The sequence below is a fragment of the Pelodiscus sinensis genome, chromosome 1 (assembly GCF_049634645.1).
Source record: "Pelodiscus sinensis isolate JC-2024 chromosome 1, ASM4963464v1, whole genome shotgun sequence".
Lineage (NCBI taxonomy): Eukaryota > Metazoa > Chordata > Testudines > Trionychidae > Pelodiscus > Pelodiscus sinensis.
Window position 1 is genome coordinate 323730723 of NC_134711.1, and position 21893 is coordinate 323752615.

The 21893-nt window shown below is 42.5% G+C and overlaps 1 protein-coding gene and 1 long non-coding RNA gene across 7 annotated transcripts in view; one reads left to right on the forward strand and one right to left on the reverse strand.

The window, feature by feature from the left end:
• Window positions 1–21893, forward strand: part of LOC106732314 (disintegrin and metalloproteinase domain-containing protein 20-like) — a 106479-nt gene that overhangs the window by 6015 nt on the left and 78571 nt on the right. For 3 of the 6 annotated variants that reach the window (XM_025186913.2, XM_025186918.2, XM_025186920.2), the window contains 5 exons: window positions 1718–1796; window positions 5766–5842; window positions 6615–6822; window positions 11258–11329; window positions 16298–16369. In XM_025186913.2, the coding sequence (XP_025042698.2) occupies window positions 1718–1796; window positions 5766–5842; window positions 6615–6822; window positions 11258–11329; window positions 16298–16369 (508 nt within the window). Of the gene's footprint in view, window positions 1–404; window positions 474–1717; window positions 1797–5765; window positions 5843–6614; window positions 6823–11257; window positions 11330–16297; window positions 16370–21893 lie in introns of all 6 variants that reach the window. The other 3 variants (XM_025186916.2, XM_075919611.1, XM_025186915.2) reach the window with 2 other exon arrangements.
• LOC102455888 (uncharacterized) lies at window positions 448–21045 on the reverse strand. The gene is made up of 4 exons (XR_332368.3): window positions 19777–21045; window positions 15406–15631; window positions 6928–7365; window positions 448–2974 (listed from the first exon to the last, which is right to left on the reverse strand). It is a non-coding gene; the product is annotated as an uncharacterized LOC102455888 (long non-coding RNA).

Below are 21893 nucleotides of genomic sequence, written 5' to 3' on the forward strand. Positions count from 1 at the left end.
GGGGCTAGTGTAGACATACCCCAATTGACGTAGCTGAAGTTATATATTTTAATTGACTTTTACCCTGCAGTGTAGATGTGCCCTAATAGTCCTCAAGTATGTTAAGGGGTGTTATAAAGAAGACCGTGATCAGTTGTCCTCCATGTCTGCTAAAGGTAGGATAAGAAATAATATGCAGAAAGGGAGATTTAGTTTAGCTACTAGAATCAACATTCTAACTTTAATAATAGTCAAGCTCTGGGATAAGTTTTCAAGGGATTTTGTAGATTCCCTGTCATTGGAAGGTTTTGGCAGGGATGGTCTAGGTTTACTTGGTCCTACCTCAGTGCAGGGGACTCAGCAAGATGTCCTCTTGAGGTTCCTTCCAGACTTACATTTCTATTATTTCAATGAATATGTTTCAGAGAGATGAGAATTCCAAGAGCAAGACATTCCTCTTTGAGGTGATGAATGCATATCAGCACTTTTAGGAGGTATGTTTCCTAGTGCTGCTGGGCTGTGTTAACCTCCTAGAAAGCAAGGCCCGTAAATCCACATAAAGGCTCCCTCCTGGAGCTGATGTTCTGAGCTAAGGTTAGAAAATGTCACACAATGTCATATTGTCTTGGTTTCACTTTTTGGCACATAGCTGTAGATGTGGGCATCTTCACTCTGTGCCTGGAGAGAAGTTCTTCATTAATTTGACTGAAAATCTCCTGTCAGCTACATAATCTTTCTGGGTTTGTCATGGTGGGTACTGTTGTGTTTGTGAGAGAAAGAGCTTTCAAATGGTAGTCAACTTGACTAATTTCTAATTACATTATGTGATCTTTGCATTGTGTACATTCTGTTCACATGATTTTCTTCACTACTGCAATGGCTAGTAATATTTTGTAATGAAATATTTTTAGAACACAGCTCTATGGCAAGAAATGAATTATACACCAAAGTCACATCTGCAGAATATATTGTCCTGACAAAAATCATAGAATATAGAACACTAAAACTGGAAGGGACCTCAAGAGATCATCAAGTTCAGTCTCCTGCCCTCACAGCAAGACCAAGCACAGTCTAGAATCTAGATTATCCCTGATAGATCTCCATCTAACTTGCTCTTAAATATCTCCAGTGACTGAGATTCTGTAACTTTCCTAGGCAATTTATTTCAGTGTTTAACCACTCTGACAGTAAGGAAGTTTTTCCTAATGTCCAACCTAAACCTTCCTTGCTGCAGTTTAAGCACGGTGCTTCTTGTCCTATCATCATCATTCCTCCCTCGCCCCGCCTGTGACACCCTTTTAGACACCTGAAAACCTCTATCATTTCCCGTCTGTCTTCTCTCTTCCAAACTAAACAAGCCCAATTCCTTCAGCCTTCCCTCATAGCTCATGTTTTCTAGGCCTTTAATCATTCTTATTGCTCTTCTCTAGACCTTCTCCAATTTCTCCATAACTTTCTTGAAATGTGTTGCCCAGAACTGGACCCAATACTCTAACTGAGGCCTAATCATGGCAGAGTTGAGTGAGAGAATGACTTCTCGTGTCTTGCTCACAACACTCTGAAATATTTATTTGTGTAAATCCTATTTATTTCAGTGGGAGCTAGGTACCTGAATACCTTCATGTGATCTGGTCTTTAGATCATATGTAACCTACAGTTCATATACATCAAGATTGCATGCAGCAGGGTCTTTGTTTTTGGATTTCTAATTTTCGATTTTTGTAATCATTATTTTCAGAATGTTCATAGCTCCACATTTCCCAGTTATTACTTACAATCAGAAGGGAGACTTGATAACAGATTATCCATATATACAGGTAAGTGTGTGACATGTACTTTAAAAGGTACAATACTGAGTACAATTAAGCTGCTGTGCTCTAAAAACTGAATATATAAAAGTGGCAACATCAAGAGCAAATGTGTGGGAAGCTATTGGATTATAATTTGTGGGTTTATTCTGTGTATTCAGACAACTGTGGGCTGAAGACTGGCATTTATATCCCTAAGTATTAGTGGCAACCCAAATAAAATACTTTTAATTAATTAGCCAAATTCTAAATGAAGGAAGGGATAACATGCAGAAAATGGGCAAAAACACTGAAAAGTTTAAAATGCTTTTTTAAAAAAAGTTTAAAAACCTTATTTGTCCTTCCAACTCTCTCCTCATTTCCATTTTCCCTCCCTGTTGGTGAGCAGAGTTCTTCTACTCTGACTAGCTGCAAAATGCTTTTGATTTAAAATTAAAGCCTATGACTTTCAGATGCTGGGGCTCTACAATGCTTGGTTTTGCTATGGACTGAACTTGATGATATCTCAAGATCCCTTTGGGTACATCTACACAGCAGGCATAAAGTCGAATTAAGCTATACAACTTCTGCTATGTCAATTGCGTAGCTTAAGTCGGGATAGCCTAACTCAACTTTTGTCACTGTCTACACAGCAGGAAATCGAAGGAAGAACACTCTTCCTTCAACTTCCCTTACTCCTTGTAAAATGAGGGTTACAGAAGTCAGAGTAAGAAATCTCTCAGCTCGACATTATTCGAAATAGTGGCTTGCAGCGTAGACTCACTCTTTGTTATTTCAGAATAATGTCAGTTATTCTGAAATAACGCTGCTGTGTAGACGTACTATTTCAGACCTATGATTCTATGGCAAGGGGATGGATGAGTGCCCCATTCTGTTCGTTCCCTCTGAAGCACCCCACATTGACCACTATTAGGAGATAGAATAGGGGGCTAGTCGAACCATTGGTATGACCCAATATGGCCATTCTTGTGTTCCTACATTCTTACATTCAAATGTTAGGGAATTTTTTTCCAAATACATAATAAATGTACACAGAAATGTATAGTTAGGGCAAGGACATAAGAGATGCTGAGTGGTAGCATGAAGTGGAGTTGATAAGTGTAATAGTGGGAAGGGCCCAGACTTTTTCCTCTTGAAGTCACTGGCCAAACTCCTGTTGCTCTCACTGAGAGGAGGATTGATTGTGCCTGAATAAAGGAAATCAAAGAAAGACATTTTAAAAAACACTTTCAATAAAATTCTCACGTACAGACAACCCCCCACCTGAAATGAATTCTTTCCAGTAACCATGCTACACAACCACATCATAAGCATCCAGGAACCCAGCCCTGCAACCAGCTGCGGTGCCAACTCTGCCCTCATATCTATACAAGTGAATTCATCACTGGAGCCAACAACATAAGCCACCAAAATAACTGAACATCCAGTAATTTGATCTATGCCATCAAATGCCAGCAGTGCCCCATTGCTATGTATTTTGGACAAACTGGACAGTCCCTATGGGAAAGAATCAATGGACACAAATCAGAAATACATAAAGGGAACATACAGAAACCTGTTGGGGAACACTTCAATCTACCTAATCATGGTTTAAAAGATCTTCAAGTGGCTGTCTTGTCACAAACCAGTTCCACTAGCCAAATACACAGAGAGGCATTGGAATTACAATTAATTTACAAATTCAATTCTTTTCACTAAAGTCCTGCAGTGCCAAGATTCACCCTGTAAGGGGCTTTAGGCTTTTGTGGTGACCCCAACCAATCAGACATAATGGGGTAATGAGCATATGGGAACTCAGCTACTCTGCTCTTATTTACCTCTTCCACTGAATAATGAGAAAAGAGATTTATGCAAGTTAGACAGAAGCAGATCTGTAATTTCCTGAAATGTGTATTTTGATACAATCACTGGAATTGTATATTAAGTTTGAATTAATTAGTGGTAACAACAGATGTTCTGTCTCAAGGTGGGTGTCAGCATATCCATGGAATATTGGGGAGGTAATCCTGCTGTGTGTGAGCTTGTTTTTTTTTATAAGTAATGAATTAGGCCTAAGTGTGTACAGCTTATGAGTTCTGCTATTTTATATGATCTATACCCTACTATACTTTACATATTGCAGTAGTCTAAATAGGTCCCAATTATTATGTACAAATACATGAATAGGAAACTTCAGTCCTGCTTGTCAATATTTTGTATAAAATCCCCATGTGTGACAATTTGATGCTCCCTTCAATGACAATTCATTTAAGTAGTCCCTGTGGCACCTTAGCCATTGCCTACACTAGTGTCCATGCTATCAAGCCCTTTATTTCAAAATAATGGGCCACTTATTTCTAAAATTTGTATTCCTGCTTTCCTTGGGGAATAACACTAATTTCGAAATAGTTATTTCAAAATAGCAATAGTGTGGAAGCTATTTCGAAATAACTACTCCCTACAGTAATTTAAACTAATTATTCCCTAGTGCTTGCTGGGGCTCTAAGTCTAGTGCGTTCATATTAATGGAGCCTGCCTCAGACTAATTTCGTGGCTTTCCCATAGTGGGGACACGCTCTTTCAATTTTGTAAAATTGGGAGTTAAGTCAAATTTAGTTATTTCAAAATAATTTCCTAATGTGGATCTGCCCTTGTAGACTAACAAATATATAAGATTATGAGCTTTCCTGGGTAAAGCACACTTCATCAGATGAGTTTACCAACAAAAGCTCATGATCCCATATATTTGTTAGTCTTAAGATGCCAGAGAACTACCTGCTACTTTTAAAGTTACAGTCTAACATGGCTACCCCTCTGAGAAATTAATTTAATTAATTTGAAAAAGGAAGAATGGTTTATTTTCTTAAGAGATTTGTGAATTCTTCTGATCAAGGACCTGTTGCAAGTGAATGGAGCCAGATAATACTTTAACTTTTACACAGTTGTCTTTTCAAGTTAAAAAAATACTATTATTCTGGAGGAGGGCTGCCTCCAGCATTAGGGAAATTGGGAACAAGCAATAGTCTGGTCATGAAAGATCTGAGAAAGAATATATAAAAATAAATCTCTGCATTTTAACTTTTCTGTTTCTTGCCAGCATTCCTATAGATCAGCCTTGTGACAGGTGGTATCATATTTTAATATAAATCAATACTTTTTTCTAACCCATTTGGAGTACAAGTTTAAGCAAATGTATATAGTTTGGGTGTTAAACTGAAGCTGCTTCACCCTCCTCCTCTACCTTCTCTGGACTGCACTAAATGAGAAAAATGAATGTAATTTCCATCATTCGTTGACGCTAAGGCTGCAGAAGTGTGACCAGTAAGATAAGCTAGGAATTCATTGTGTGAAAGGTGCAATATAGGAGGAACTCCCTTTTGAAGCTCACTCAGTTTCAGCTGCATTGTCTGCACAGTTAATGTGATTAAAAAGCAGCAAAACTAGTTTTTGCTATGAAAGTCAACAGATCTAACTCTGGAACAGATCTGCTGAGTGGAAAAGTATTATTTATAAAAAGTCACTTTTCATCTTAGAAACACAATTTGAGAGCAGATGCAAAATAATATAGTTCTTGTGTTGCATTAGTTTAATTTTCATAGAATCATAGAATCCTAGGGCTGGAAGAGACCTCAAGAAGTCATCGAGTCCAGCCCCCTGCCCAAAACAGGACCAATCCCAACAAAATCAACCCATCTGGGGCTTTGTCAAGAGGGGACTTAAAAACCTCTAGGGATGGAGATTCTATCACCTCCCTAGGTAACCCATTCCTGTGCTTCACCACCTTCCTAATGAAATAGTTTTTCCTAATATCCAACCTAGACCTCCCCCCCTGTAACTTAAGACCATTGCTCCTTGTTCTGCCATCTGTCACCACTGAGAACAGCCTCTCTCCATCCTCTTTGGAACCTCCCTTCAGGAAGTTTATGTAGCTAATATCTGTTATCCTATGTAACTAGAATTAATAGTAAATAAGAAAACCTTATTTTTTTCACTTTGCAGGATGAATGCTACTACTCTGGATATGTGGAGGGTATCCCGGAATCTGTAGCAGTTCTCAGCACCTGCTCTGGACTCTGGTAATGTCAGCCTCTCAATCTGTTAGATTGTAAACAATGTAAAATATATTCTTCTGAAATGGAAATAGAGATTTGCCATAACAGAATCATTTGGTTACTGTCACCTTTTCCTAATGCAGATTTCATGCAAACTAGTTCATAAGGGTCATTTCATAGGGCTAGAATCAAAAGTTTGTGATCTTATTTTCTTTATTTTATAAATTATAAAAGAATGTAGTGCAGCAATGACTGATCTGGGGCATGGGGGTCACTTGGCATTCTTCCATCTCCTAATTCTTGCCTTTCCAGAGTTGCTGAGTTACCAAGAACATTTGTATTAGATTGTGAATTGAAAATGTTGCTTGCTAATAGCACTTTTCTTTCAGGAGGGAAGTGAGGAAGTTTCGATATTGCAAAATTGTATAATTCTATTGTATAGTATTGTATAATTGTATTGGGGTGGGGAATCTAAGACCTGGAGGGGGCGCTCTGATGCAGCCCCCAACTTGCCTGGATCTAATCCCTGAGGCTTGGGGATCCCCCAGTATTGGGGAGCCCATGTTGGTGAGGGGTAGCTTTTTTTGTTTCTCACTTGTGTGCAGCCCCCAATTTATTTTTCTGTGGGTCGGTGGCCCTGGACCCAAAAAAGGTTTCCCTGCCCTGGTATAATCCATCAAAAATAATTGAGATAAAAAATTCCTGACCATCTCTAAACTTTTATGTAGATATTTTAAGCAGTTTTTAAGTTTCAGTTCTGAGTCCCTTAATTACATTTCAATTTTGCAATTCTCAGGGGACATTTGATGGTTTACGATTTAAACTATGAAATTGAACCTGTTAAATCTTCTTCTACATTTCAACACATTATTTATCGAACGATGGCTGAAGAAGATTCACCTGGTCGATGTGGAGTAATTGATGTAGATATCAAAGACCAAGCAGCTGAAAACAGAGAACATCAAATACCTGAATTTCAAACTGAGAGACAGCTTGCTATAGGTGTAAGTGTTCTCAATAGATTCACGAAGAGTAAATGGTTATTACGTAGAACATATTAAGCTGTGAATGTTAGGGCCATCTTTAAAAATCGTTACAAATGAGCTTACCAGTGCTGAAAATTCACTTTGTATTCAGCTAAACAAAATAATTCTGTTCTTCCATAGTTTGTCCATTTACAATTCTGGAACCTAAAACCATTTCTGACATTGTGAAGAAAGCAGTTTGTCAAAATCATGTAATCTATGTTAAAGCTGTGTGCCTAAATCCCCCAGTTCTTCTTCGAGTGGTCCCTGTGGGAGCTCTTGAGTGGAGCATGGTGTCCGGCTTGCCCCAGTGCTGCAGTTCAGAGGCTTTGCATGGCTGTGTTTTGCGCTGTTTGCACCCTTTGATCTTCGCACCCAACCGGCTCCCCGCTCAGTTCCTCTCAACCATCCTTGACCACAGATGGAGCTCCGATTCTCTCAGCATTCTTTCAGTCTCCTCCGGGGAGCTGTAGATAATTGTAAATAGTTATCCTCTCCTTCCTTTAACTGTTCTTCTCTTATCTAAACAAAACAAGAAGAAGAAAGAGACTTGTTAACACTTTGATAAAACCGTGGCTTCCCACTGTCAGTGACTAATGGCTTTAGCCTCAGGGGGTTAAACTGACAACACTATTAACAGAAGACAAGTTTAACTCAGTCATGCCTGGATCCCCAGGTTTCAAAAACTGTTCGCTATGCGGGGAGTCCATGCCAGCCTCAGATGGGCATTCAGTGTGTATACGCTGCCTAGGGGAAACCCATATTCCCCAAAAATGCGGGCACTGCTCTAAAATGACAGCCACTCCCGCTGAGACAGGGAAATGAGCCTCAAATTGTTACTATTCAACAGGCGCTGGACCCCAATATAATGGTTACAGGACAACTTGGGGGGACCCAAAAACAAAGGGTCTCCTCCCCTGAGCTGACTGCACATAAAAGAAAGAAAACTTCCCCTGCGAGATCGCTCCCGCCTGAGAGGACCGCAGGGAATAAGCTAGGGTCCTCTGGCTCTGTCCCATGACCCTCAGTGCCTGGGTTGAGGGCAAAAACAAAGAAGATCATGGCGTCCGAACGATCCTCTTCAGCACCGAAAGCAGCCTGGGTACCAACAAGCGACGCCTGCATTTCAAAGGCGCCGGCACCACTCCATTCAACCCCGCAGGCAACGCTGGAGCAACAGCGACCCTCACGGGCAGGATCGGCACCAAAAGGAACTCTCCCGGCATCGGCGAGTGAGCCAACTCTGTTGTCGGCACCGCGGAGTAGTCCCACAGTGCAAACAACCCCGGCACCGACAAAAACAGTGGTGCCGCAACTGATTCAAACACCAGCACTGGAGAAGGAGCCGGAGACGGCACCGACCCAATCAAAGGCACCAATGAAAGCAGCTGCAAGAACACTGAGACAGGGGACTACTCACTTCCCATCTCCAAGGTTTTCACCGGGACCTTCCCCTTCTCCTCCAATGTACCGATTGCCTCTGCAGCATGCCTACTGGCAGCACAGCCCAAGATAGGAGTTCTACCACAGACGCTATTCTCCATGTGGACACTCTTGCTATAGTGACTATAGGCACCGATCCTACAGGTGGTCACCACACTATCAGTTATTTTCTATATGCCAGCTACGATAGGTGACATACCAGCTGTAGATCATCCAGGTATTCGTCACCCCATCCATCAGATCGATATTATGATCACCACCACAACTCCCCGTATTCTTCATGTTCGCACTTCCACCAGCGTGCACATCAACAACCCTCATGCGCTGACCTGTCACCTATGAGGCATATGCTGCCACAGCAAAACCATAGTCGCCAGCTGACCTCTCCAATACACAGTCCGGGCGCCACAACACAGCGCTCCGAGCTGGAAGACGGCCAATTGTTGGAAGCGGAGAACCAGCAGACTGAAAACCCAATTCCTGACTGTTCATCCTCTTCACCTGATGAGGCGGTCTTCCCAGCAGACATATCTCCGCCGGATGACTTCAGACAGTTCCAGGACCTCTTCAAGCGAGTGGCCCAGTCCCAGGAAATCCAGCTAACAGAAGTGCAAACGAAACAGTATCGACTACTAAAAAATCTGCACCAAAGGCAGAGTGCAAAAGTTGCCGTCCCTATTGATGAAGCTATCATGGAGGCGGCAGAGATCATCTGGCAGACACCAGAGTTGGTGTCACTGACCTGCAGGAGAACAGACAAGAAATATTTTGTCCCTTCCAAGAATCTTGAGTTCCTGTTTATCCATCCACAGCTGAACTCCTTGGTGGTAGATGCGGCACAACAGCAAGCCAAAACACCAGTATAAGGCAACATCAGATGTCAAAAAGCTAGACATATTCAGTAGAAAAGTATATTCCTCTGCAACCCTGCTCCTACTCATGGCTAATTATGCTGCCTTGTTATCTAATCACAACTTTGATAACTATGAGAAGATAGCACAGCTCCTTCAATACCTGCCAGAAACTAAGCGCCCCCTCTAATAGTCCCTTGTGCAAGAGGGTTTTGTGGAAGCATGAGTAAGTTTGCAAATCTCGTTGGATGTGGTGGACACAGCAGCCCACATGCAACTATTGATGGGCAGTTGACCTTTGCCCACCCCTTGACCAAGATATTGCTTAAGGGAATAACAAACCTTAAGCCCTGCCGAAGACCCGTACCTCCTGCTTGGAGCTTGGACTTGGTGCTGGACATGTTGATGTACCCACCCTTCGAGCTGCTATCCACAATATCGTTATCTATGCTCAACATGAAGGTGGTATTCCTACTGGCAATCACATCCGCCCGTAGGGTTAGTGAATTGGTGGTACTAATGGCAATGCCACTGTTCATGGTTTTCAACAGGGACTCGGTCACATTGTGCACTCATCCAGTCTTCATCCCTAAAGTCACTTCACAATTTCATGTCAACTAACCCATCATTTTACTTGTCTTTTATCCAAAACCCCATGCCTCTACTCGAGACTCGTTGTTCCATACCTTCGATGTACGTCGAGCTATAGCATTTTATATAGACAGAACACGGACCTGGCACAAAACTGACTGCCTAATAGTATCCAATTTCCTCACCATAATTACTTACCTTGGTCACAAATCATTAGTCAGCTTCTTCAGTTCCTACTCTCTGAAGTTCCTGTATCACCGAACCTATCTCCTATTGCATTTGTGGCAGTGATTTTGGGATCTTGTGGTCCAAGAAGTATATTTTCTCATAAGCTATGAAGTGTTGAAATGTCCACTTACGAACCACATATCTTGTCCCTTAGTGTGTCCATCAGCATTTACTTCTCTTCTCTTCTCTTCTCTTCTCTTCTCTTCTCTTCTCTTCTCTTCTCTTCTCTTCTCTTCTCTTCCCTTCCCTTCCCTTCCCTTCCCTTCCCTTCTTTCATTCAGCAGAAAGGAATGTATAGCACATTCCAAGTAAGTCACAGCAGTTGTTCTCTCCTCATCCATACCTACTATATGGTGCAGAGCCATAGCTAAACAAAAGGAACCATCAAAACTCCCCTGTTTACCTACTCAAGAGTTCACTTGGAAACTCATTTATATACTAAATCTCATTGCTTAGCTCTTTTGTCTCACTGTCAGGGAGGGTTTAATTCCTCTGAGCTTTCAAACACCGAATCTTATCAGAGATCCAGGAGTCTGAACACACTGATCACAATAATAAAAATACATGTATTGTCTGCCCCCAAATGGGGGGAAGGGAAGTAAAACTGAGGAAAATAGGGGTCATAACATTTCTAGAAAGAAATTAACAGATGGAAATAGATCTGGGGCTCTTGTCTCCAGCAGAGGCAGATCAACTCAGGGTGCCTTTTCAGTGATAGCTCACCAGTTGTGATGAGGTGGAAATGTATAAAATTCCATGACTGCTAGACTTCATGAGATCCCAGTGCTGGACAGAGAACAAGCAGTTCACAGCTTCTTAAAGCTTTCACTGACTTCACTGCAATCAAGTGTTGAAGGAAAAAAAGAGGTGAGATGCTCGTTCATACCCAGCAACAGCCCTGGGACTAAAAGAGCTACTTCTTTCTTTGACTGAATAAAAGTCTCTGGGATTGGGTGGCATATAGCAAGAAACAGCAGATGGTTTTGGTTCCCCAGCAGAAAAATTTGAACAGCCACTGCTCTAGGGAAGCCCTAGAGCAAAGAAAAATGATTCCATTTTATAGTGGTACATACCCAGCACTGTCAGTTTCATGCAATTCTAATCAAATGTATAGTTGTAGGTGCCATAAAAATAGTATTTGGCATAATCATATTGAATTATATTTCTGCTAGATATTTTCATGGGGTAAATGACATAATATAGGAGATTACGGATCAGTGCTGTATTTCTATGACTCTTCATACAGGTAAAACATCAGAATTTACATTACATAACCCTGCTTTACATATCTTCACTTCCAGAAAGATGAACTTAATACTCATGACACATCTTCCAGATACTTAGAATGTTATTTTATAGCCGACAAAGCTAAGGTAAGTCTAATCAAATTACAGTAATATTGCTTCTAACTGTCAGATGGCACATTTTAACTATTTTATAGCAATCCGTCTGCATTTAAGTCTCCCAGTAAAAATGTGTATGAAACATTGAAGTTTGATTTATAGTTCAGGATATGAAGCATTCTTCTTAGTCATTGGTTAGAAATTTAAATATACCCTTCAGTTGATGAGCACTCACTTAAATAATTTACATATCCATTAAAATGTAATTGTCACTGGTTATAGTTAAATCTATTCAGCCTGTGTGAAAATGGTGCTGTTTAAGGTTGGATTAATCTGCTTTGAGATTAACTGTGGGGTCTCAAATAATGCCTAGAAGAATATGCACTGAAATAAACTCAATAGACTCTCCTATTTGGATATCAGCATTCCACCAGGACGTCTTTTATTTATAGTGTAGATTCTGCTTAATAGTAATTTTGATTAATAGCAACTTCAGGTTAAAGGCAACATCTTCCCAGGAGTCAGTCCTGTCCCATTAACAACGATGTTTCTAGGATTCATATATTGCCCACAGGCATGCAGCTTATTACCAACTTTTTTTGTTTTGTCTTTTTAGAGGAGATGTTCTACCTGTAATCAGATTTCTGGCTCTGAGCATGTGCAGCTGAGTGCTAGTGCTATATGCTGTGACTTAATAATGTATGGACCTATCCCCCCAAAAATATAGGTCCTGTAGGCCCTATGTGAGCCTGGTATTATATGCTATTTCCATCTAGTTGCAAGCCATGGAAGAGCTGGTTTTGTTTTGAGCGGTACGGTGATTGCTGGATACAGATAGTCTGTGAGTCAGTGAAGGGCATTTCAGCAGCAGTTTTTGAACTTCAGAAGGCAATGGTGATAGTTTTGTTGGGGAGCACATTTGTAGCAGAATTTAGATTCTTAATGCTTGCTACATGTTCCGCTCCTCTTTTACTTGGCAAACATCCAGTTGTTCATCTGACTTGCCTGGTTTGTTATGCAGCAGTTCATCTGAACTTTTTCCTAAGCTGGATAAGTGTCTTTTCCTAAGAGATCTAGGTGCTTGCCTTGGTTCAGCTGAAGTGAAAGGGTCTGTCAAGAACATGGAAGCATATATTTTCTGCCCATGAAAAGAGAAAAAGAGAGTAAGAATCTCCCTTTTCCCTTTTAGTGTTGTACATCACAACAAGGCCAAAGTTTGATATTTTTATCATCTCCATCAGACTCTTACTCCATCTTTATACACATGCCTGTTCAGATACCCGTGCTATACTCATATCCAGATGAAAGATGATGATGGAGAATTTAATCCAAGGGTTTGGATGGGGGTCCAAGCCCCTTTCCCATTCCATTTCAGACACCCTTCTTAAGCAACCAACTTTATTCAGGAATGCATTCCAGGACAAAAATCTCCAGGATACTCTCAGGAAAGTTTCGCAACTTCCCAAACAAAAGGCAATGTCTTTTGTACTATCTTTCATGGTAATCACCCCTTTCCCACTGACCACTTACAGTTGCATGCATACACAGGTCATGCCCTCTGCACCAAACTTCCTCCAATCATTAACACTCAGGTCATGCCCTCTGCACCAAATCCCCTCCAATCATTATCTACTCCCTCACATTCCCTTCTCAGGCCTTACAACAGATTCATACCAGTAAAACAGGTTTATACTAGTTTCACCTATCCCCTTCCTGTTGCAACCTGTGACCAAGCACGTACCTCTTTACAAAGACCAAGTTTGACATCCAGGTCACACAGAGGTCATACTGACAACAAATTAATTTTATCCTTCAATGACAATTTGATTTATTTTTAATTGGAACTGCTTTTGTAGTGTGGGGGTAGTCAGACCATGGCCAATTATAAGTATTCATTCATAACATTATTTCAGACCAGAGAAACCTTGGAAGATATTAATCTGTTGAATGACCTAGAGTGGAAGAGAGAGCAACTTTAATCCATCTTGGTCAGGGGGGAAGAAAGAAGACCAGGAAAAAGATGTGACTTCCATGCTCAATTGAAGCCAAACTCATACCCCTGAACGTAATCCCTCTGTAACAATAATTGTATTGGTCATTGTCTGAACGTCCCTTCTATTTATTCTGCAATTTCCAACATTACAGAAATAATAGAGTTGATCATTGCCACTTGCCAGGCTATAGCTGCAGTTCCTGCTGTCTTGCTTCTTCCTCTCCAGCTATCTCACAGGCTCATTCCTGAGCAACTCTTTGGAATATGGCTGCAGGCCCATTCTGCTGCGTGTCCTGGTCTGGTGCCAGTTCCTGCTCCAGAGTCTTTTCTGAGGTCTTTTTCTGCTATTCCATCCCTTCTGTCGATGGGCTGTCTTCTGGTGATGTCCCTCTTTTCTCTTCCTTCAGTCAGAAAATCATCATACCATCCCTGTTAGGAAGCCTGTCACTGTGAGCTCTATACTCAGGATGGAGGTTAGCAGCAATGCAAACTCTTTGTCGCAGAGGCTAGTAGTCAGGGAGTTCTAGGACTTGCCATTGTCATTCTTGGCCCGCCAATAGATAGTTTTGAGGTGATTATTGTGCTCCCTGCACGAGACAGCAATCTGACTGATCCCTACTCCATCAGACTTTTTGAGATCTTCACATGTAAGTTCAGGTTTCTGATGCTTCTTCCCAAATCATGGGTCTTGCTTTCCTCAACCAGAACTCTGGCAAGCATCGTGTGTTTGGCTCAGTTTGGCTGAGTTCAGTAAAAAATGGAATAGTTCACATGGAAAGAAAAATGTAATGCTGACCATTGTATATGAACTGGTAGGTAGTTACAACTGCATGGAGACTAGTGAAAAGTAAGTAAATAGAAACCCTGGGAATTATGGGATGGTATTGGAAGGATAACTAACACACCCACTCAGTTAGACATGCTTTAGCTCCATGATCATTACAAAATTGGCAAGTAGCAAATACACCTTAAAGTGAAACATGTGCTTTTACCCATACCCTAGGTATGAAATAGACCATAGGTTCACAGGACATATTAACTATTTTGTGTTTGGATAGTAGGAGTTTTGGGGCTAAAACACATGTTAGAATATGGTTAGTCTGCAACTAGCAGTCTTAGCATGTCTCTAGCAGTTTTAGAGACTGTACTCTTGAAAACAGGGATGATGGTGGATAAGCCACTGAATATGAACTCCTAATGTAATGCTCTATCTAAATGAGTTAATAAAGTTCTTCCGTGTATAAACATGGCAATATTGAGTCAGAGTAAGAAGATGGTATTACTTCTGTATATAGTATTGGTAAAACCATTATTGAAACATTAAGTCCAATTCTGATATCCACACTTCTAAAAGGATGTTGCAAAATTCATGAGGATTCAGCAAATACCCACAAAGATTGAATTCTCAAAACCTGTTTTCCAGGGAGAGACTTAAGAAGTTAAATGTGTTCAGATTACCAAAAATAAAAATAAAAGATTGAGACATGACTTGAAAACATTCTGAGATGATGGAAGAGGATCTCTGAAAGTAGAGGCTCTTTAGTTTGACAAAGATATAACAAGACCCAGTGTCTGAAAATTAACCATGTGAACAATTTACAAAGGGACATGGTGGATTTACCATCACTAAGTTTTAAAACGAAGATTGGAAGACTTGATAAAATATATACAGTACTTTAGTCCAAGCTGAACATGAGATCCCATTATGGTGCTGCAGTCAAAAAGGCTAATGGGGACCTTAGATATGGAAATGGGAATCTTGAGTAGTAGTGGAGAGGTTTCTTAGCCACTGTGTTGGACACTAGTTCAACCACTACTGGAATATTGAGTCCAGTTCTGGTGTCCACAACACAAGAATGATGAACTGGACAATGTTCAGAGACTAGTCACAAGAACAATTAAAGGATTAGAAAACTTGCCTTATAATGATAGACTCAAGGAGCTCAATCTACTCAGTTTAGCAAAGAAAAGCTTAAAGGGTGTTTGATCAATTGATAAGTACCTACAGGGACAACATTTATTTGATAATTAACTGACTCTTCAGTCTAGATCCAAGGATAAAAATCCTGATAGAGTACTTTCAGAGAAATAAAATCACAGGACTATAACTTACTTCTGTGAGCAGTGTCCCGATGGGTGCTCCACTTTAGATGTCTGTGTCTTCCTGCACCACAGGTCAGAGATTTCCAGTATCAGTGCTTGGTCAGGGTGTGTATGCATAGTAAGTCTCTTGTGGTGCTGTTGGCACCTCATATGCATGAACCCATTCAGTTCCTTCTCAACTGTCCTTGGCTGAAGACGGAGCTCAGTGGCAATGCTGACTCTTCCTTCTTCTCTCTCTAGAAATATTTTGATTAGATGTATGTGTGTTAGGGATGTAATAGTGAATCGATTAACTGATAAACAAAAGCTTATAGTTTAATGCTATAGACTACACGCAGTTCCCTCCCCCACCCCCGCCAGTAATTTTTTTAGCAGGCTGGCCAGCAGCCCAGCTCAGTCTTGGCTCAAGCTGGGTCCGGGACCTACCCCTGCTGCGGCTCTGCATTTAAAGTGTATTAGGAGCCAGGCAGGCAGGCAGCCTGGCTCAATTCCAGCTTGTGCCGGGTCCAGGAGCTCTGCTCCCCTCCAAGAGAGGGGTTGCTGCCACCCCACGCTGCTGCCTCTGTATCAGAGGCAGCAGCACAGGGCGACAGGCAGCCAGTCTGTGAGAGGAGCTGTTTTTTAAAAGTGCTACATGCTCCTGGCAGGGCGGAGGAAACGTCATGTGTTTCCCCTGCCCCCAAATCCTAATTGGCCTGGGGGTGGGGGAGTGGTAGAGTGTGCCGGATGCAGCCCGCGGAGGCCCTTTTGTAGGCAAATATGCCCTGATGTAGGCAAATATGTCTGAATCCTACTTAATGGAAAGATGTTTCATGAAATGTGCTACTGTTGAAAACTATCACATGGAATTAATTTCTGGTTGGGATGGAGATTCCAAAATATTTTGCTCTTTTTACTCCTAGTTTCTTCTTGAAGATTCCAATGAAACTTTAGTGACAATGAAGATGCTTCAGTATATCCACTTAACAAGTGAAGTGAGTTATTTATTCTTCCTATTCTCATCTTGGGACTCCTGTGGCTGATGCAGGGGTAGGACTGACCAATTGTACTTAGTCTAAGTTAGGAGCCTACCCAATTCAAGAGAAGGCTCTTATGCTTTGTTTCTTTTAACAATCACATTTCCTATTTCCTGCTGGCATGGAATAGAACCAACAAAATATAACCCATTTTGGCCTGGATCTCATATGGTAGCAGTCAGGAAGAGGTGAATAAATTGATCTTCAACTGTGATTAAGTAGCTGATTAGCATCAGCTGGGATAAAAGGCTCTAGCTCAGGCTGAAAAGGGAAACCACCAAACAATAGGCAGGCCATTCATCTAATTTTAGCTGGATGGACCTGTTTTTGGTAATGTTTGTTCTCATATGGTACTGTGTGTGGTTCTGTCTGGTGTCAGAGAATGCTGCTCCAACTGTGCCAGTGTAATCTTGCCACACGAAAAATGTCATTTTTCAAAACATGTTGCGGTGCCACTGCTAACATGAGCTTGCATACTGCTTGGGAGCTCACACCTTCCTTTGTGCAGCATGACCTCATATGTATGGTGCCTGCAAGGGCATGCTGGTAGAGGGAGCAAGTGGTGCCTTCTGCAAAATCCCATGTGGTGTTCCTTCACATGCACTGGCAGGGCAGGGTGGCATGCTCTGCAAAATGGTGTCCTCCATGTGGTAAAGATCTTTAGGCAGGATTATGCAGGCAGGGGTGTGCCTATGCTGTTTTAGAAGTATCTGGATTCCCAGTATTCTGGGGATGCAGCAGATACATGGTAAAGAGTTTGAGAGTTATTTTGAGGAAGTTCCTCAGCAGCAGATTGGGAAGACGCTTGTGATGTAGTGTCAATACCTTGCTGGTTCCTGTGCCAATAACAAGGGCCTTGCGGACACACTAACAGGCCCAACACCCACAGGGGCTGATGATGCTAGGGCATTTCAAGAACCATTTAAGAGAGTGGTAGAGATATTAGACATTACACTCAGATGCTCCCCAAATCCCGCACAAGCTCACGAATCTCCTATAAGCATCGGTGTATTCAAAACTGGTCATCCCAATGAATGAGGCACTAATGGATCCGGCAAAAGTGATATGGACCACCCCAGCCACAATCCCCCCGGTATGTAAGAGAGCTGACAATACCAAATACCATGCAAAAGCAACAAGGAGTCCTGTGGCATTTTATAGACTAACAGATGTATTGGAGCATAAGCTTTCGTGGGTAAAGACCCACTTCATCAGATAAATGTAGCTATATGCATCTGACGAAGTGGGTCTTTGCCCATGAAAGCTTATGCTCCAATACATCTGTTAGGGTATGTCTACACAGAAAAGTTATTTCAAAATAACAGCCCTTATTTCAAAATAACGTTCCGAGTGTCTACACAGCCAAACCACTATTTCGAAATAAATTTGAAATAGCGGGGTGCTTATTTCAAATTTGGTAAAACTCGTTCTACAAGGAATAATGCCAAATTTGAAATAGTTATTTTGAAATAAGTGCTGTGTAGACACTTATTTCGAAATAGGGGGCCTCCAGCCTTCCCAGGGTGCCATGGTGGCCACTCCAGCCTCAACCAAGAACACTTCTCTCCCTCCCCTGCTCCCTGGAGCCCTTAAAGGGGTAGACTCTGGCCATAGTGCCTGTGCGAGCTCCAAGCCTGCCAGCCCAGAGTAAGCAGTCACTGCCCCTGATCCAGGACATCACCACCGACAAGTGGTTGTTGGAAATCATAAGAATTAGTTACTGCATCCCCTTCACATCTATTCCTCCTTTCACCCCCCTTCCCTGACCCTCTTCAGGGATCCTTTTCATGAGACCTTACTCTTGTAAGAGGCGGAATGCCTCATGGCAATAGGAGCCATAGAGGAGGTCCCCGAACAACACAGGGGAAGGGGTTTTTACTCCCATTATTTTCTCATGATCAAAAAGTCAGGGGGATGGAGACGGATACTAGATCTATGAAAACTCAACTAATATGTCCAATACCAACGTTTCAAGATGTTTACTTTGGCTACAATTATACCTACCCTGGAGAAAGGAGCTTGGATGTCTACCCTCAATCTCCAAGATGCATATTTCCATATCGCAATTCACCTATATCACAGAAGATATCTCTGCTTCACAATAAAACACAATACAGGGTACTACCTTTCAGACTCTCCACAGCTCCAAGAGTATTCTCAAAAGTCCTGGCAGTCGTGGCCTCCCACTTATGTAAGAGCAACTTTACAAAATTCCCTTACCTCGACGACTGTCTCATAACAGGGCCAACTCACCAAGAGACGCAACAAGCTGTCTCTATAGCCACAGCTCTCTTTGGCATGTTGTGCCTAATGCTCAATACAGCAAATTGCATATTCACCCCTTCACAGACTCTGGAGTTTATAGGAGCATACCTGGATTGTACAAAAGCCAGAGCATTCCTATCTCACAACAGATGGCTGTCTCTCAAACACTTCATACAGACAGCATAGTCATGGCCAAGCATAAATGCACGATCTTGCATGCAGATACTGGGGCACATGTCAGCTGTCACCTTTATAGTCCAATACGCGAGGCTATGAATGAGACCACTACAACTGTGGTGCCACACAATATATCAACCTCACATCCACCTGCTGAGCAAGAATCTTATCATGCCTAGCCACATAAAAACCTCTTACATGGTAGACGGTACATGACAACATGTGTGCAGGAGTGCCTTTCCAGCGGCCTTCTCCACTCATCACAAATGCCTCACTCCTAGGTTAGGGAGCGCACCAGTGCCATGAATAGGCACAGAGACAATGGACATTTGATGAGACCAGACAACACATAAATGTACTAGAACTAAGAGCAATAAGGTATGCATGCCTTAATTTTCTCTCTTCCACACACACCCCATTTGGGGCAAAACAGTATACATGCTCACAGACAACATCTCAACAATATACACATCAACAGACAGGGAGAAGCGAGCTCCTACCAATTATGCCAGGAAGCACTGAGCTTCTGGGAATGGTACATTTTACAGAACATACAGCTGACAGCTACATATCTACCAGGCAAAGACAACGTATTGGCAGACAGACTATGCAGACAGTTTCCCCAGAATCATGAATGGGAGATGAACAAAACAATCCTCAATCATCTCTTCAAGAAGTGGGGTTTCCCAATAGTGGACCTTTTTGCAACCATCAGCAACTCCCAATGCCCACGCTACTGCTCCAGAGCAGGCATAGGTCCAGAGTCTCTGAGGGATGCTTTCAGTATAGAATGAAACGCACACTTAGCATACGAGTTCCCTTCCTTCCCATTGATACAGAAAGTGATCCCCAAAATCAGATGGGACAGCACTGAAGTGATACTTGTAACACCCAATTGGCCCAGACAAACATAGTATCCATACCCATTATGGATGAGCGTACTGCCACCGTATCACTTTCTGCCAGTATGTATGCTGATCATTCAACAAAATGGTCGAATCCCTCATCCGCACATCCACAAATTACATCTGCGAGCGTGGATGCTTTCTGGCTGACTCAATCAGAAAGGACATTCACAGAACCAGTTCAATGTGTCCTCGCCAACTCCAGACGACCTGCAACTAGAAAGACATATACTCAAAAATGGAAGAGGCTCCAGGCCTAGTGTGAAGCTCATGGACGCGAATTTCCACACACTGATGTATCTCACATTTTGCAATACCTGTTAGAATTACATAGCACAAGCCTCTCCCTCAATACCGTCAAAATGCATCTATCTCCGCCTTGCATGACCCAATCCAAGTACACTCAGTTTGCACACACCCATCAATCAAACAATTTATGCGGGTTCTACACAACCTATTTCCCCCCATAAGGATCCAACTCCAGCATGTGACATAAATCTCGTACTGAAAGTGCTCATGGGCAAACCTTTTGAGCCACTTGCCACCTGCTTGCTCCTACATCTTTCTATGGAAGTGGCATTCCTGGTAGCAATCACGTCCACCAGATGAGTAGGGGAAATAGCAGCTTTGATGGCAAACCCACCTTATACTATATACCATAGGGATAAGGTCGTGCTTAGAACCCACCCCAAATTCCTCCCCAAAGTACTTTCTGAATTCCACTGCAATAAGCCAATACACTTACCTGTCTTCTTCCCCAAACCACACAAGGACACCATAGAAGCAACTCTCCATACCCTGCATGTACACAGAGCATTAGTGTTCTACTTACAGCACACTAAGCCCTTTAGGAAAATTCCACGGCTCTTTGTCCCTTCGACTGAGAGGTCACAGGGGCTGCCTATATCAAATCAGAGACTTCAAAGTGGATATCTAGTTGCATCAAACTAGCATATATCATAGCCCAAAAAAAGTTATCACCAGCGGTACAAACTCACTCGACATGGGCAATGGCAGCCACCACGGCATTCCTACGAGGAGTATCGATGGAAAACATTTGTAAAGCCACACACCTTCACAAATCATGCACTGAAAACTTTCGCAGACGTGGACACAAACTTTGGCCACACAATACTCATGGCCTCACAATCTCAGCATCTGAAGCTCCCACCACCTCATATGAACACTGCTTCATAATCACCTAAGGTGGAGCACCCACGGGGACAGTCCTCGAAGAAGAAGGAGAGGTTACTCACCTCTGCAGTAACTGGAGTTCTTTGAGATGGTTGTCCCCGTGGGTGCTCCACCACTCTCCCTTCTTTCTTCTGCTTCGAGATACAGCATCTCCGGGGCAGAAAAGGAACTGAGGAGTGTGGGGGGGGGGCTGGTCACTCATGCACAGTGGCCTGTATAGAACACACACCGGCTCCCTGCACGCACAGCCAGCCAAGGGTACTTCTGTAAAAGATCTTCGTCCTGGGCTCAGCGCTGAAGCACCCAAGATGGAGCACTCAAGGTGGAGCACCCACGGGGACAACCATCTCGAAAAACTCCAGTTTCTGCTGAGGTGAGTAACCTCTCCTTTCCTTCCTGGGTTACTCAGGAGCAGGCCACGCTTACCTGTGTGCCTGGGCGCCTGATAGTTTTAACATTAAAGGAGATCCTGAGTACCTCAGTGGTGATGTTTTGTAGTTGGGGATTCCCTATCCACTCCCTTGCTGCAGTCCCTTGCTCCTAAAGGAATATACAATGGTGATGCCTCCACCTGGCTAGCCCTGTCACACTTAATGTGCCTGGGGAGCCTCCAGTAATAAAATTATTCCAGTATAGGGTTGCAAGGTGTATTTGGACTTTGTGTCCGTTAAATAAATTGAGAAAATACCAAACATACAAATGTCCGGTATTTTCTAATTAAGGAAGTCTTTCTGCTTTTTCTGTTCGGCACCCGATGGAAGCCTGCTCGGGACACGCGGCAATTAAAGGGGCACAACCACTGCCACCCTTTATCCCAGCCAGGAGTGCACACTCCTCTGGATCTCACAGTCCCAGATATTTGCTTGCCTGGGCGCACTTGAAGATCTGCAGCTGGAGTGGAGACAGCCCTGGGCAGGTTCTGTGTGGCTACGTCTAGACTA